Here is a 12,593-nt window from a genome sequence, read left to right as displayed (position 1 = left end):
CGAACTTCGATGCCAATTTCGATATATCGCAATTTCCCATTGGTTAAGACTTCTGATGCCGAATATTTTGAATCGACGGCAGAACTCAACTCGATGAGTATTAAAGTCCTGTGCAAATAGTAGCAAATGGTTTTGGTATTTATTCCTGCAAAGTCAACTTTAGAATTCTCAACTAGATATGTGTATATTTTCTCCTGCGTCGACTTTCCATTTCGTTTCCGATATCGGTTCAGATTCCGGTTCTGATAAATCAAATTTGTAATATTCGTTGCCGATTCCGGTTTCGATCAACTTACCTGCGTAAAATCCCTCGTTTATGTAAAGTGCGTTCGCTTCATTCTCTCAACCCACAGCATTGTTTGATTATCGTTCTCTCGCAATTGTGTTTAGTTTTGAATTTGAAAATATTGTAACGAATCTTAAGAATTCTCGATAAATGTTTGCCTTCTGTTATCGCTGAAATCACTGAACTGCACTACTATGGTAGTAGAACTTCACAATTCAAATTATTCACGTATTTCACTTACAACATGCTAAAATCAATCTGATCGACCATCACTTTTCACCTATTTCTGCCAGTGTCTGGACTTTTCGCGAAAAGCCTTCACGATTAAAGCTTGTCTATTTCTCTCATCTCTCTGCATCTCATATTCGCTGTTGCGTGCTATGCATATGTGTGTACTTTATGTAATGCCATATGCTCTCTTTGTTGCTGTGTATATGTGTGTCGTCTACGCTCTTGGCTACTGTGTACTTGTGTGCGTAGCTGTTTTTTTCTCATCTGCGTACATTGCCGTTGTAGTTGCGTCAGCATTTATTTACTAGCGGCATATAGATGTGTCCAAATTGCTATTATTCGACACAATATGACGCTGTTAATTTTTTAAAACGATGTCAGCGCGATCTTCGCTTGAAACTTTGTAGCTGCAGGCAAAATTAAAAATATAAATGTACGCAATTACAGATTCTTATAGTGCGCATATTTTTGCAGTGCTCGATAGTTCGATTATACCAAATTGAAGCAAATGAAAATTGTTTTTATTTTACATACGATTTGAAATTTTTTATTGAGTTATTTAAAGTAAATATTTGCGGTAAATTTGAGTTGTAGGTATACATTTAATTCGTTTTTTTTTTTCTATGCTTTACATAATATTAATATTTGTATGTATTTAAATTACAGTTATATTTATGACATTACATGGCGTTATTTAAAATTTCTTTTTAAATTTAAATTTATAGCAAAGATTTACTTATTTTTTTTTTAATAAACTATGTAATTAAGAATATTTTCAAGTAAATTTGGTTTTTGTATTTAAATTTTTAATTTTCTATATATTTTATGCTAAATTTTAAAAATATATATACATACATGTTTTAAGAAACTAAGGTAAAACTAATTTTTAAAGCTATTATAGCGTCTAACTTTTAAGTTCCACAACTTCGAAAAGGCTAAATTACATGAAAATTGTAATTAGAAAATTGGATATGTTTTAGGTTTTTTTTTTGATTGGAGTCAAAATGGGTATATGGGCTATAATCTAACTTTTAAAGTCATAATTATAAAAAAAAATATTTAAAAAAAATTTTTTTTCTTGTGCTCATAAAAAAGTTTAACTTTCCATAATATCTCTGAATAAATTAAATGAGTTTTCATCTCAAAGCGAAAGCGACTAAAAATGTTGGTTATTTTATTATTATTTTTTTTTTTAATTTTTACTATTATTTCCTTTATATTCAAAATATTTTAGAGAAATTTTCGCGAAGATTCAATATATTTAGCAAGAAAAATTTGTTTATAAAATGTTGCAAAATTTTTTATTTTTTTTTTTTTTTTGTTTAAACACAATAATTTTTAAAGTATCACCCAAGTTTTCGTTTTGAAACACAAAAATTATAAAAACATGTCTTATTAGTATTATAAATACGAATGTTTGGATGTTTTTCTTAAATTTTTATTTTGAAATAAAATTTTTTAGATCCTATTTTCCAAACAGCAAAAAAAAATTCTTTAGGTTTTATATGTTTAAGAAAAAATTTACTTCTCTGGGGTTTTTTAAATTTATGAATTTAATTTTTATTTTCCTTAATTTTTTAGTTTTATAATGTGTTTCTTTTCAAAAAAAAACATTTTTTTCTGAATTGTGAATGCTTGTAATAGACTTCTTTTTTTAGTATTTTTAATTAAAAATAATAATTAATTTTTTTTTTTTTTCAAAAGAAAAAAGATAATTTTTGGATTTTTTTAAATTAAACAAAGAATCCCGTCGAGGGTTTTCATTAAAATTATAAATTTTTTTAGCAAAAACTAATTTTTCCGATTTTAAAAATTTTAAAGTTTGTGGAATTTTTTTTTTTTTTCAAACTATGTTTTGTTAGCAAAAAATAAGCAAGTATCCCGTCGAGTGTTTTCATTAAAATTATAAATTTTTTTTAGCAAAAACTAATTTTTCCGATTTTAAAAATTTTTAAATTTGTGAAATTTTTTTTTTTTTTTCAAACTATAAATTTTGTTAGCAAAAAATAATTTTTCCGATTTTACAAAAATCTATTTTAGTTGAAGAACTAATTTTTATAATGTCTTCTACCCAAAACGACAGGGGTGAGGTCTATTCAAGAGACCTATACCTCCAACTCTCCTTCACAGTACGTGTTCACTGTAATGTCTTTCAGACAGAAGTATCAGCCATCATGGAAGTCGCAATAGCGGCTAAATCTTTATTTACAGCGACAGGCAGGCTGCCATCAAATCTCTTGGCTCTTACTCGTTCAATTCTTAACTAATACTTAACTGTTGCTGATCGCTTTAAGAGATGGCCCAACAGAAACGTATTCACCTCTCTTGGGCACAGGGACTTCGTGGAAAAAACGGTGGGCCACCTCATCTGCAACTGCCCGATATTAAGTGGCGTAAATCACAGCGTTATGGGAGTTCCCTTTCTTCCCAGAACTTGCTAGCCTTTATCAGGTCCTCAAAATAGTTCGAAGACGAAAAGAAATTATGTCTTTTCGTGGTATCACAACGTGCTTAATATCACGGGCCTAGGTACGCCCTCGGGCAGCTACTTCAACCTAACCATACTTTTTCAAACTATATTTTTTGAAGACTAGTTTATCTGCATTATTATGGAATTTTTTGTGAAAAGCTATAAAAAAATATCTGACTATGAACTTAAAGATGTTTAGGATAGAAAAAGGAGTTTACCAAAATTCGCGCAAAACACAAAAACCGCGGATCGCAGTGGGACGGCCCTATAAGTGATTTTTCCAAAAAAAATTTTAGCTAATTGGAAGCATTTATAGTACGTTTTATATTCTGGAGTTAGTTTGAATTTGTTTATTTTTTTTTATAAAAAAAAATGCTAACCAAATTTTAAAGATTTTGAATTGAAAAAAAAAACACTTTTTCGCTGAATATCCTAGTTACAGTACTGGATCGATATTTATATGCGGTACTTTTTAACAACAAGAGCTTTTTTGATTTTAGTTTACATACTTATTTTGATTTTAAAATTTATGTCTTCGTTTTTTCAAAATTTTAAGTTTTCTTTTTAACTTTGTACCGTTTTCATAAATTTTTATGAGCCAAAAATTTTTAGTAAAATTTGATTTATGCAAATATTGGTGTAAGGTATTTTATTGCTAAATTTTGGTAATTTTCTTATCAACTGAATTTTTTTTTTTTTTTTAATTTTTTATTTATTACTTAACTTTTCCCTCTGGCTTAGTCATAGCTAATCGATACGACAGACTTTGGTGTTGGTAATGGTGATGTGGTATTCTCTTCTTCATTCTCCTCATCATTTTCTTGTGAGTCTTCAGGTTCGCCTAAAGCATGCACAAACTCATAAAAATCGATGCGTCCATCACCATCGACGTCAACTTCTTTTATCATGTCCTCAACTGTCGTGATAAATGGGAAAGAAAAATATCTTTAGGGTAAAGTTTGTATGACAACACTAAAATATAAAGAAACTCCTAGAATGAATGAACACCTGTAGGTCCGCGGTCTTTGTTCTCGTCGCAGCAACTGCGCGTACGTCTACTAAAAATCACCCCATTTGGAACCATAGTCCATTCCGGCACCGCTTTCGCTTAATTTCAGGTCGAAGTTCTATATTTCTTGTTTTTTAAGAGCCTTCTGCTGTTCCTGCGTACAGATCCTGCTTTTTTGCTCTGAGTGTAGGTTCTGCGAAGTAACTGATTTCTTGCCACTCGTCTGAGCCACTCAGAAGTTTTGCTGTAACATTATTGACAGTGATTTGGCCCACTCTTTCCTCGAGCATTTGTCATTTCTGGATCCATTGCAAGAGTTTGAAGAAATTATGTTTAGCATCGTCCTCGTCTGCATCGCCGTAAACGCAATTATGATCTTCGGCCTTCCTGCGCATATGACCTAGCCCGCGAAGCCTTTGCGTATTTATCCTTTGCACTATCGTCATATTTGTGCAAAGCTTATACAGCTCATCATCATACCTCCTACGATACTCGCCGTCGGCATCACGGACACGACAATACATCTTCCGGAGGAGTTTTCTCCCGAACACTCCAAGAACCATTTCATCTGCTCTCGACACCCTCCATGATTCCAAGCCATACATCAGGATAGGTATTTGTATTGCCTACTCAGTCCAAAGTAGCACTTGTTGGCGAGAGTTATTCTCCTATCTACGCGCTGTAGGTAGCATTATATTTAGAATCACTGCTATAAGGCGGCTAGCATGTCTGAAGAAGCTCGCTAATTGCAGGAGAAAGTATCACTCTTTTCCAGCAAACACGTTCAAGAGAATCTAGCGACTAAGTCAGCGCAAGCCCACAGTTCCTAGTGTACGCGTTTACCAGGTTTTCAACTACAACGCCTATGGATGCCCCAGCTGATAAGGAACATTTCGCTTATAGGTATGTACAGTAAACCCTTTTACCAAAGAAGGCGCTTCATAACTCACGTTTTGGATAATGTTAGGTTGAGAGGCCGTTCATAGAATTTCCAACTCTATGCATTTATGTCAGTTGCATTTTCATCAAACAGTGCCGGCCGGGGTACATTCGTTCAACCAGATATTCCCAAATTAAATAATTTATTTCCCCAAATGAACTTTTAGTAGGGTGAAAAAATCTACTATCCTTTGCTCCGTCAGACGGGGAGAAACTATCCCCTGAAATCTAAGTTGTTTAATTAGCTGCCGTGAGCAAAACAAAAAAGGTAAAGGTTGAACCCGCCCCACCCTCCCACATCATCCCGACGGCTTCAGTACTATAGCAAAGTTTTCTGTGATGATACCCTGCCTTACTGCAGATGCGTTGCGTTCGAAAATGTAAATGAGATAGAGCAATTGTAATTGAGAATAGTCAGTTGTAAATGAGAATAGTTAATTTTGAACGCGAAAGCGTAACTTCGATAGGAGAATAGTCACTAAGAAATGAGAAAGCGACAAATTAAATGATGAAAGCGTCAAAAGTAACTGAGAATAGTCAATTGCATAGGCGATTGTTAAAGCGAAAGCGTCACAGCGATATAAGAGTCATTTGTAAATGAGGGAACTTTATTTGTATTTGAGAATATCATGACATTATATCTTATTTTCTAGCACTTACTATCTTCCTCATCCAGATCTTCGCCTAAACACTGCAGCACCGCACGCAAATCAGAAGCTGTAATATATCCACGATTGTGCTTATCAAAAACACGAAAAGCATCACGTAGCTCACGCTCTTCCTGATCAGCTGATGAGAGACCAGATTTATCCTCATAAGTCATATTGGAGAGTATATCAACGAATTCTTCAAAGCTAACATTACCATCGCCTAAAAAGAAGCAAGCGACAAAAATAGTTTAGATGCAATTTGCTTGTCACGCAACGGCAATTGGTGGATAAGAAAGAAGTGTTATACGCTATTCGGGTTCATTTTACCTACCATCTACATCAATTTCTTGCAGCATTTCCTGCAGTTCCTCAACACGTGCAAATTGACCCAGTGAACGCATTACGGTACCAAGTTCTTCCTTTGTTATGCAACCATCGCCATCTTTATCGAATAAACGAAACGCTTCACGAAATTCTGGATGTATGCATGCAAATAGAGAATAAAAGGAAATAAAAAGAAGAAATGTATCAACAAAGAAGCGGCAACAAAAGCAAACAATACACGAACGAAGGTTAACAACACTTAAAGTGCCTGGAGGAAACTTTACTTAGCTCGAACTAAAAAGAAATATAAGAAATATTACCACTGACATTGCTCGAATCCACTTAACATACACAAAATAAATGCGAAGCGTAAGCACTTCGCTATCCTCAATTAACCCGTACATGTCAACTTACCACGCATTTGTCCCTTCGATATGCACGGACGTGTACCACTCTCAGTTGACTCAGTCGATGCTGTGCGCTGCGAAAATGTACGTCCTGATTTTAGACGTCGTTTCATGCGTTTTCCCCCGCCACCGCCACCACCACCTTTCGTTGTGCTGCCGGTCACTTGTTCTTGCAGTACGATTTTTCTTTGCTTTTTATTTTGTTGCAGCAAGAACTTAAGTTGCACCGGTGATTCATCATAGTAATCGTCTTCAACGCCATCTTCAAAATCTTCTTCATTCTCATATACAACCACAGCAGCAGTAACATCATCATCATCATCAACACAAACGGCGGCGCCAGTGGCGGTTAATGTGCGCTCCTCTGCTGCTAATCGATTGCAGTTTGGATTCAACACTAAATCAGCTACAGGGCGATTGCGTCGCCTCGTTGACATTATTTTTGTGTGCTGCTCTATATCAGTGTCCACCGCAGCAGCCATATTCGTTGATTGTGATTGTGGCGATTTTGATGTTTTTGCTATCGTTGATGTATGACCTGTAGAATCGTCTCTGAAACTCGTAGGTTGGTCGTGATATGCTGTCGTCTCAAGTTGCTGTTGGTGTTGCTGTTGGGCTTGCGGTTCCACACTAGAGCCACCAATTGACGTGTCATCCACACCGACAGTAGTATTTCTCGTCTGTTTGGTAAATGTAGAATAAATGCATGCAAAATTATTATGAATTTAGTGATGCAGCTCAAAGCTCATAAAGACTTTGGAGACAATATTGAAACATTTTTGTAGAAGGATGCCTCAAAAGAATGTGATGAGGGACCTGATCTTCATAGATGGCAAACTGATCATACTTCAATGGACATCGATGCTGACATTTAACTTTTGAGAACAGAAGCTTAAAGATGTTTTTGGAAGATGAAGAGCTTTAGGCATTCTTCAGCGATTCCGTGAGGCCTGAGGAATTTGTTGCTTTAAATTTAGCTACGAAACCCGAAACTGTGGTGTGTGTTTTTGCTCATAATAACTTTGGGATCCATAGTTTTAATATCCCTGGCTAGGCATATTCCAGAAGATGTGACGAGATATCTTCGCAGGCCATCAAAAAAATTAATTAGAGGTATAGCTACATTGAAGTGAGTTCTGCAGGTTTGGCATGAGAGCGCTAAAACGCGTTGTAGCAGCGGCAGCCAACATCTATACACATTATATGCCCTTTTAAGATTGGCATGCCGTTGAAGGTGGCGTCCTACGACACATCACAAACTAAGGCCTTGAGAAATGTCACACCCTTATCCTTGCAGCGAGGGCGTCCTGCCACATTCTGCAGACTTAGGGTAAATTTTTTCCCTACATGCTACAAACTGCAGACCTTGGGGTTTACATTTTCTCAACATGCCCCCCATTGTAAAATAAATACTTTGAGAAATAACTAATAAAAAGACTTGATATTGGACATGGTAGTTGGGCCATAAGAAAAACCCTGTCGAATAAGGTATTTTGCCACTTCCAGAACAACAGGATGACTTCTACTAGCCAAAGAATCGCACAGAGCCATAAGCCAAACACTCGCTTGATGTGCGCGTTTCACGAAGACACCCGACGTGCCTAAGCGAACAGATCTGTAGAATGAAAGACTACAAAGACTAAATAGGAACACGACAGAACGAAATTGAACACTGAAGATGGCGCATTATCGAAACCGGTTGGTCCGCAAATCAAAACTGACAAGAGATCACGCAAAATCGTCATAAAATGATAGAAGATAATGAAAAGGCTGATGGAGCAGGGAAAGGAGGGTGCAGCACTCAATAAATCGACGGTAGCCTTGCCAATCTGCTTAGGAAAAATCCAAAGGAGTTTCATACGAGCTATCTAGCAGGAAAGGTGTGGATAGAAGCACAGGGCTATAAAATATCTAAGAGCATGTGCAAACCCTATCGCTCAAAAGAGAAGACATAAGGCACATCATGAGCATACTAGCTGAACACTTTTTTCTGGCGTCGAATGCTTATAAATTAGACTACGCTAGTAACTGCAGATATAGGAAGCGCGGGCTGCAGAAAGAAGTGGTTGAGCACATTCTGTGTTCCTTTTCTGCGTTCACGTGGTCAAAGCTCTAGCTACAAGAGGCGGCAGAATTGCCAAATCTCGGGGCAGCAATTAAGCTAGGTTATAGAAATCTTCTAGTATTTGCCAAGAGACTGGAGTTATTTTATAACAAAAATCCTGGTACCTAATTGTGAGTCGCGTAAACAAAATCTGGTAACACTATGAACTAGAACTCGAACACAAGCGAGAGTTTCGTGACCCGAGAAATCGATTATCCGGCTTCCCACGAGATTCCTGAATCTCGAAACATTAGTAAGTCGCGCGAGCTTCTCGACATTCAATTTAGTCGCTGTATTAGTTGTATTCCGTATATGGGGGATTTTTATTTGTGGTTTTGTGGAAATTTTCACCTGTACCTTTCACTTACCAGCAGATGATGTGCAAAGCCTACGATATTAGACTCACAAAGTGGCTCAGATCTCTGAAGAGAGAAGACTTAAAACTTACGATGGGCATACTGACTGGACACTGCCTTCTGGAGTCACATGCTTATAAATCAGGCCTCGTCAGTAACAGCAAGTGCAGGAAGTGTGAGCTGCAGGAAGAAACGGTTGAGCACGTTCTGTGTTCGTGTCCTGCGATCGCCAGGTTAAGGCTGCATCTATTAGGGGCGACAGAGTTGCCAGATCTCGAGGCAGCAATTAAGCTGGGTTCTAGAAAACTGTTAGTATTTGTCAAGAGGACGGAGCTATTCTACAACATATGTCCTGGCAAATGATTGGGGTTCTTCCGTTTGGTCGTCAAAAAAATTCTGGGAACACTATGGACACATTCAGTCTCTTGTGAGGTCTTTATTGACCGGCCAGTTCAACCTAACCTGACCTTTCACTTACCATTAGATGCCTAATTTCCCGGGCAAAGCTCGAACCGGCGAAAATATTATTAACAGCCGTGAATATATTTTTTCCTTCCAATTTGGCGGTGTTCGGGGCAATTTCGTCGTTTATGCAGAATATCGAAAAATTTGTTAAAATTAAATGAGACTTTGTGCTAAATATGCGCCTTAATTATAAATTCGTTGCATGACCTAATCTATCGTTTGCCTTCTTTTTACTGCATTCACTATAGCTTTTGCGCTGTCTCACTATCTAGCTGTCTCTTTCTCTCTCTCTCCCGCGCAAGCAAAAACGTGATTTAATTTGTGTATTCGCGTACACGTTTGCGAATAATTTTAATTGACAACATCAATTGGTATGCATGTATGTAGTTAAATGTCATTAATGTGACAGCGCTAATTGTCAATACGTAACAATACCGTTATCCACTACTTTGTTGTTTCATTCATTCACACGTCGCACGTCGATAAACTCCAAAAAGCCAACATAGGTCGGTCATACGTATGTCAATTTATTTCGTTTATCTGCTAAAGCTGCAATTGACATTTGCATTTTTTGAATTTAAATTTGAATTGTGTATTGCTTATGTATGAGATTCAAGCGTAATATATACATATCTGTTATTGCCTTTTAGTCTGTAAAAAAGAATTTTTAATTTAGGATGATTGGATGCATCAATAATATGGAAATGAGTACATATGTGTATTGAGCAAAAGAATTTGAAAATTTTATATTATAAAGTTTTGTGTTTACAAAATTGTGCTGAATGGGATCCTTTCGATGTGACAATCTGAGAAATAATTTAAGTAGGGCCCACGCAAACTTAAATGAGTAAGTACCTGAGCGACCGAGCTTTGCTTGGTTTCGAGTATCCCCATAATACACTTTGTTTTGGTCGATTTTGCGGTTAAAGTTCGACATATCAACCAAAAGTTTCGATTTGAACTTTCTAAACCAATACTTCCTTCCACACCAATGCCCGTGAACGTTTTAGATTTTGTTCTGGAACAGTACTTTTAAAGTAGTTGGTCGCTTAACTCTAGACGATTTGAATAGTTCAAAATCATTGCAACCTTTGTGAATTATTTTAGTATCTTAATTTCAGACATATCTAGGAAATTTTACTCAAATTGGTCAAGCCGCAATCCTCAGTGACAACACCTAGGTGAAAAGTCAAAGGATCTAACATACGTACATCGATGTACCAAATTTCACCCAAATCAGTTGATCCGTTTCCAAGATAGTATTAGATATACACAGTAATATACATATTTAATTAGGCGAGTGTGAAACCCTAAGTGGCAACCATACCTAAAAATATCTTTATTGAAATGCGGAGTGAAATACCTTTCGTTTGATACCCATATTGACGTATCTCATGTAATTTTTTTTTATATCAAATAGGTGGCAACTTTGTGGAAACATCCTCAGTGGCAACACCTACATAGAAAGTCTTAGAATGTGATACACTATCTATGTACAGAACTTCATTCAAATGGGTTAAGACGTTTCCGCGATAGTAGTCCTTCGCTCCGCCAACCGGCGCCAATTGGTCACACCAAGGGAGTTTAAATCGTTTTCCACCTGGTCCTTCCAACGGAGTGGGGGCCGCCCTCTACCTCTGTTTCCATAGGCGGGTTCCGATAGAAACACTTTCTTGGCCGGAGCATCATCTTTCATTCGCATAACATGGCCTAGCCAGCGCAGCCGCTGCGTTTTAATTCGCTGGACTATGTTGATGTCTGCGTAAAGCTCGTACAGCTCATCATTAAATCTTCTTCGGTACTCGCCATCGCCAACGCGTAGAGGTCCATAAATCTTTCCAAGAACTTTTCTCTCGAACACTCCCAAAGCCGCTTCATCTGCTGTTGTCATGGTCCATGCTTCTGCCCCATATAGCAGGACGGGTACGATAAGTGACTTGTAGAGTATGATTTTCGTTCGCCGGGAGAGGACTTTACTTTTCAATTGCCTACCTAGTCCAAAGTAGCATTTATTGGCAAGATTGATTCTTCGCTGGATTTCAGTGCTGATGTTGTTGCTAGTGTTGATGCTGGTTCCCAAATAAACGAAGTCTTTTACTATTTCGAAATTATGGCTGCCAACAGTAGCATAGTTGCCAAGGCGCATATGCGCTGACTCTTTGCTCGATGACAGCAGGTACTTCGTTTTGTCCTCATTCACCATCAAACCCATCTTTACCGCTTCTTTTTCCAGTTTGGAGTAAGCAGAACTAGCAGCGCGGGTGTTTAGGCCGATGATATCAATGTCATCAGCATATGCCAGTAATTGCACGCTTTTATAGTATATTGTTCCAGTGCGGTTAAGTTCTGCAGCTATTATAATTTTCTCCAGCATCAAATTAAAGAAATTGCACGATAGGGGGTCACCCTGTCTGAAACCTCGTTTAGTTTCGAACGGCTCGGAGAGGTCCTTCCCAATTCTGACTGAGCTGATGGTGTTGCTCAACGTGATTTTGCACAGCCGTATAAGTTTTGCGGGGAAACCAAATTCAGACATAGCGGCATATAGGCAGCTCCTTTTCGTGCTGTCGAAGGCGGCTTTAAAGTCGACGAAGAGGTGATGTGTGTCGATTCTCTTTTCACGGGTTTTTTCCAAGATTTGGCGCATTGTGAAAATCTGGTCGATGGTAGATTTACCAGGTCTGAAGCCGCACTGATAAGGTCCAATCAGCCGGTTCACGGTGGGCTTCAATCTTTCGCACAATACACTTGAAAGGACCTTATATGCGATATTAAGAAGGCTGATTCCACGATAGTTGGTGCATTTTGCAGTATCCCCCTTCTTGTGGACTGGGCAAAGAACACTTAGATTCCAATCGTCGGGCATGCTTTCGTCCGCCCATATTTTGCTAAGAAGCTGCTGCCCAGATTAGCGCCCAGCTGCTTATTTCTTCTTCTTCCCACGGCAGGCGGTTCTATGTACCGGAACGTCTCGGGCTTTCCCCCGACAAAGGTCTGTTAATTTCAGTGTAACCCAATGTAATGTGTTGAAAGCGTGCTCGTTAACCTAAGATCAATATACTTTAGAAAACGTTATATTAATCGGGTCGCCCCTGGCAGTGGTTTGACAAACATTTCGAGTGTATTTCTGCCATGAAAAGCTTCTTCGCAGATTCCGTTCGGAGACGGCATACAGCTAATAGATCCCGTCTCGCCGATTTATAGGACTAGGAAACTAAAAAGTAACACGACGCAAATTGGAAGAGAAGCTCGGCAAAAGGCTTCGCTAAGGTATACGGCGCCTTGTATTTATTTATTTATTTTTTAATTGGACTTAGCTGTCAAGAAAACCATCTAGTATGTCCAGCTTGTA

At 37.7% G+C, this 12,593-nt stretch overlaps 1 protein-coding gene across 3 annotated transcripts in view; it reads right to left on the bottom strand.

The window, feature by feature from the left end:
• Positions 1-1,020: 1,020 nt before the first annotated feature.
• The window catches only part of LOC137249351 (uncharacterized), a 56,661-nt gene continuing 45,088 nt past the window's right edge, over positions 1,021-12,593 (bottom strand). For all 3 annotated transcript variants that reach the window (XM_067780737.1, XM_067780739.1, XM_067780738.1), the window contains 5 exons: positions 9,255-9,892; positions 6,324-6,996; positions 5,917-6,060; positions 5,596-5,805; positions 1,021-3,903 (listed from right to left, as the gene is read on the bottom strand). In XM_067780737.1, the coding sequence (XP_067636838.1) occupies positions 3,725-3,903; positions 5,596-5,805; positions 5,917-6,060; positions 6,324-6,996; positions 9,255-9,257 (1,209 nt within the window). In that variant the 5' untranslated portion in view covers positions 9,258-9,892 and the 3' untranslated portion in view covers positions 1,021-3,724. The remainder of the gene's footprint in view (positions 3,904-5,595; positions 5,806-5,916; positions 6,061-6,323; positions 6,997-9,254; positions 9,893-12,593) is intronic.

The sequence above is a fragment of the Eurosta solidaginis genome, chromosome 4 (assembly GCF_040869045.1).
Source record: "Eurosta solidaginis isolate ZX-2024a chromosome 4, ASM4086904v1, whole genome shotgun sequence".
Classification (NCBI taxonomy): domain Eukaryota; kingdom Metazoa; phylum Arthropoda; class Insecta; order Diptera; family Tephritidae; genus Eurosta; species Eurosta solidaginis.
The sequence above is the reverse complement of the archived record's forward strand: the minus strand, read 5'-3'. Positions and strand labels throughout refer to the sequence as shown.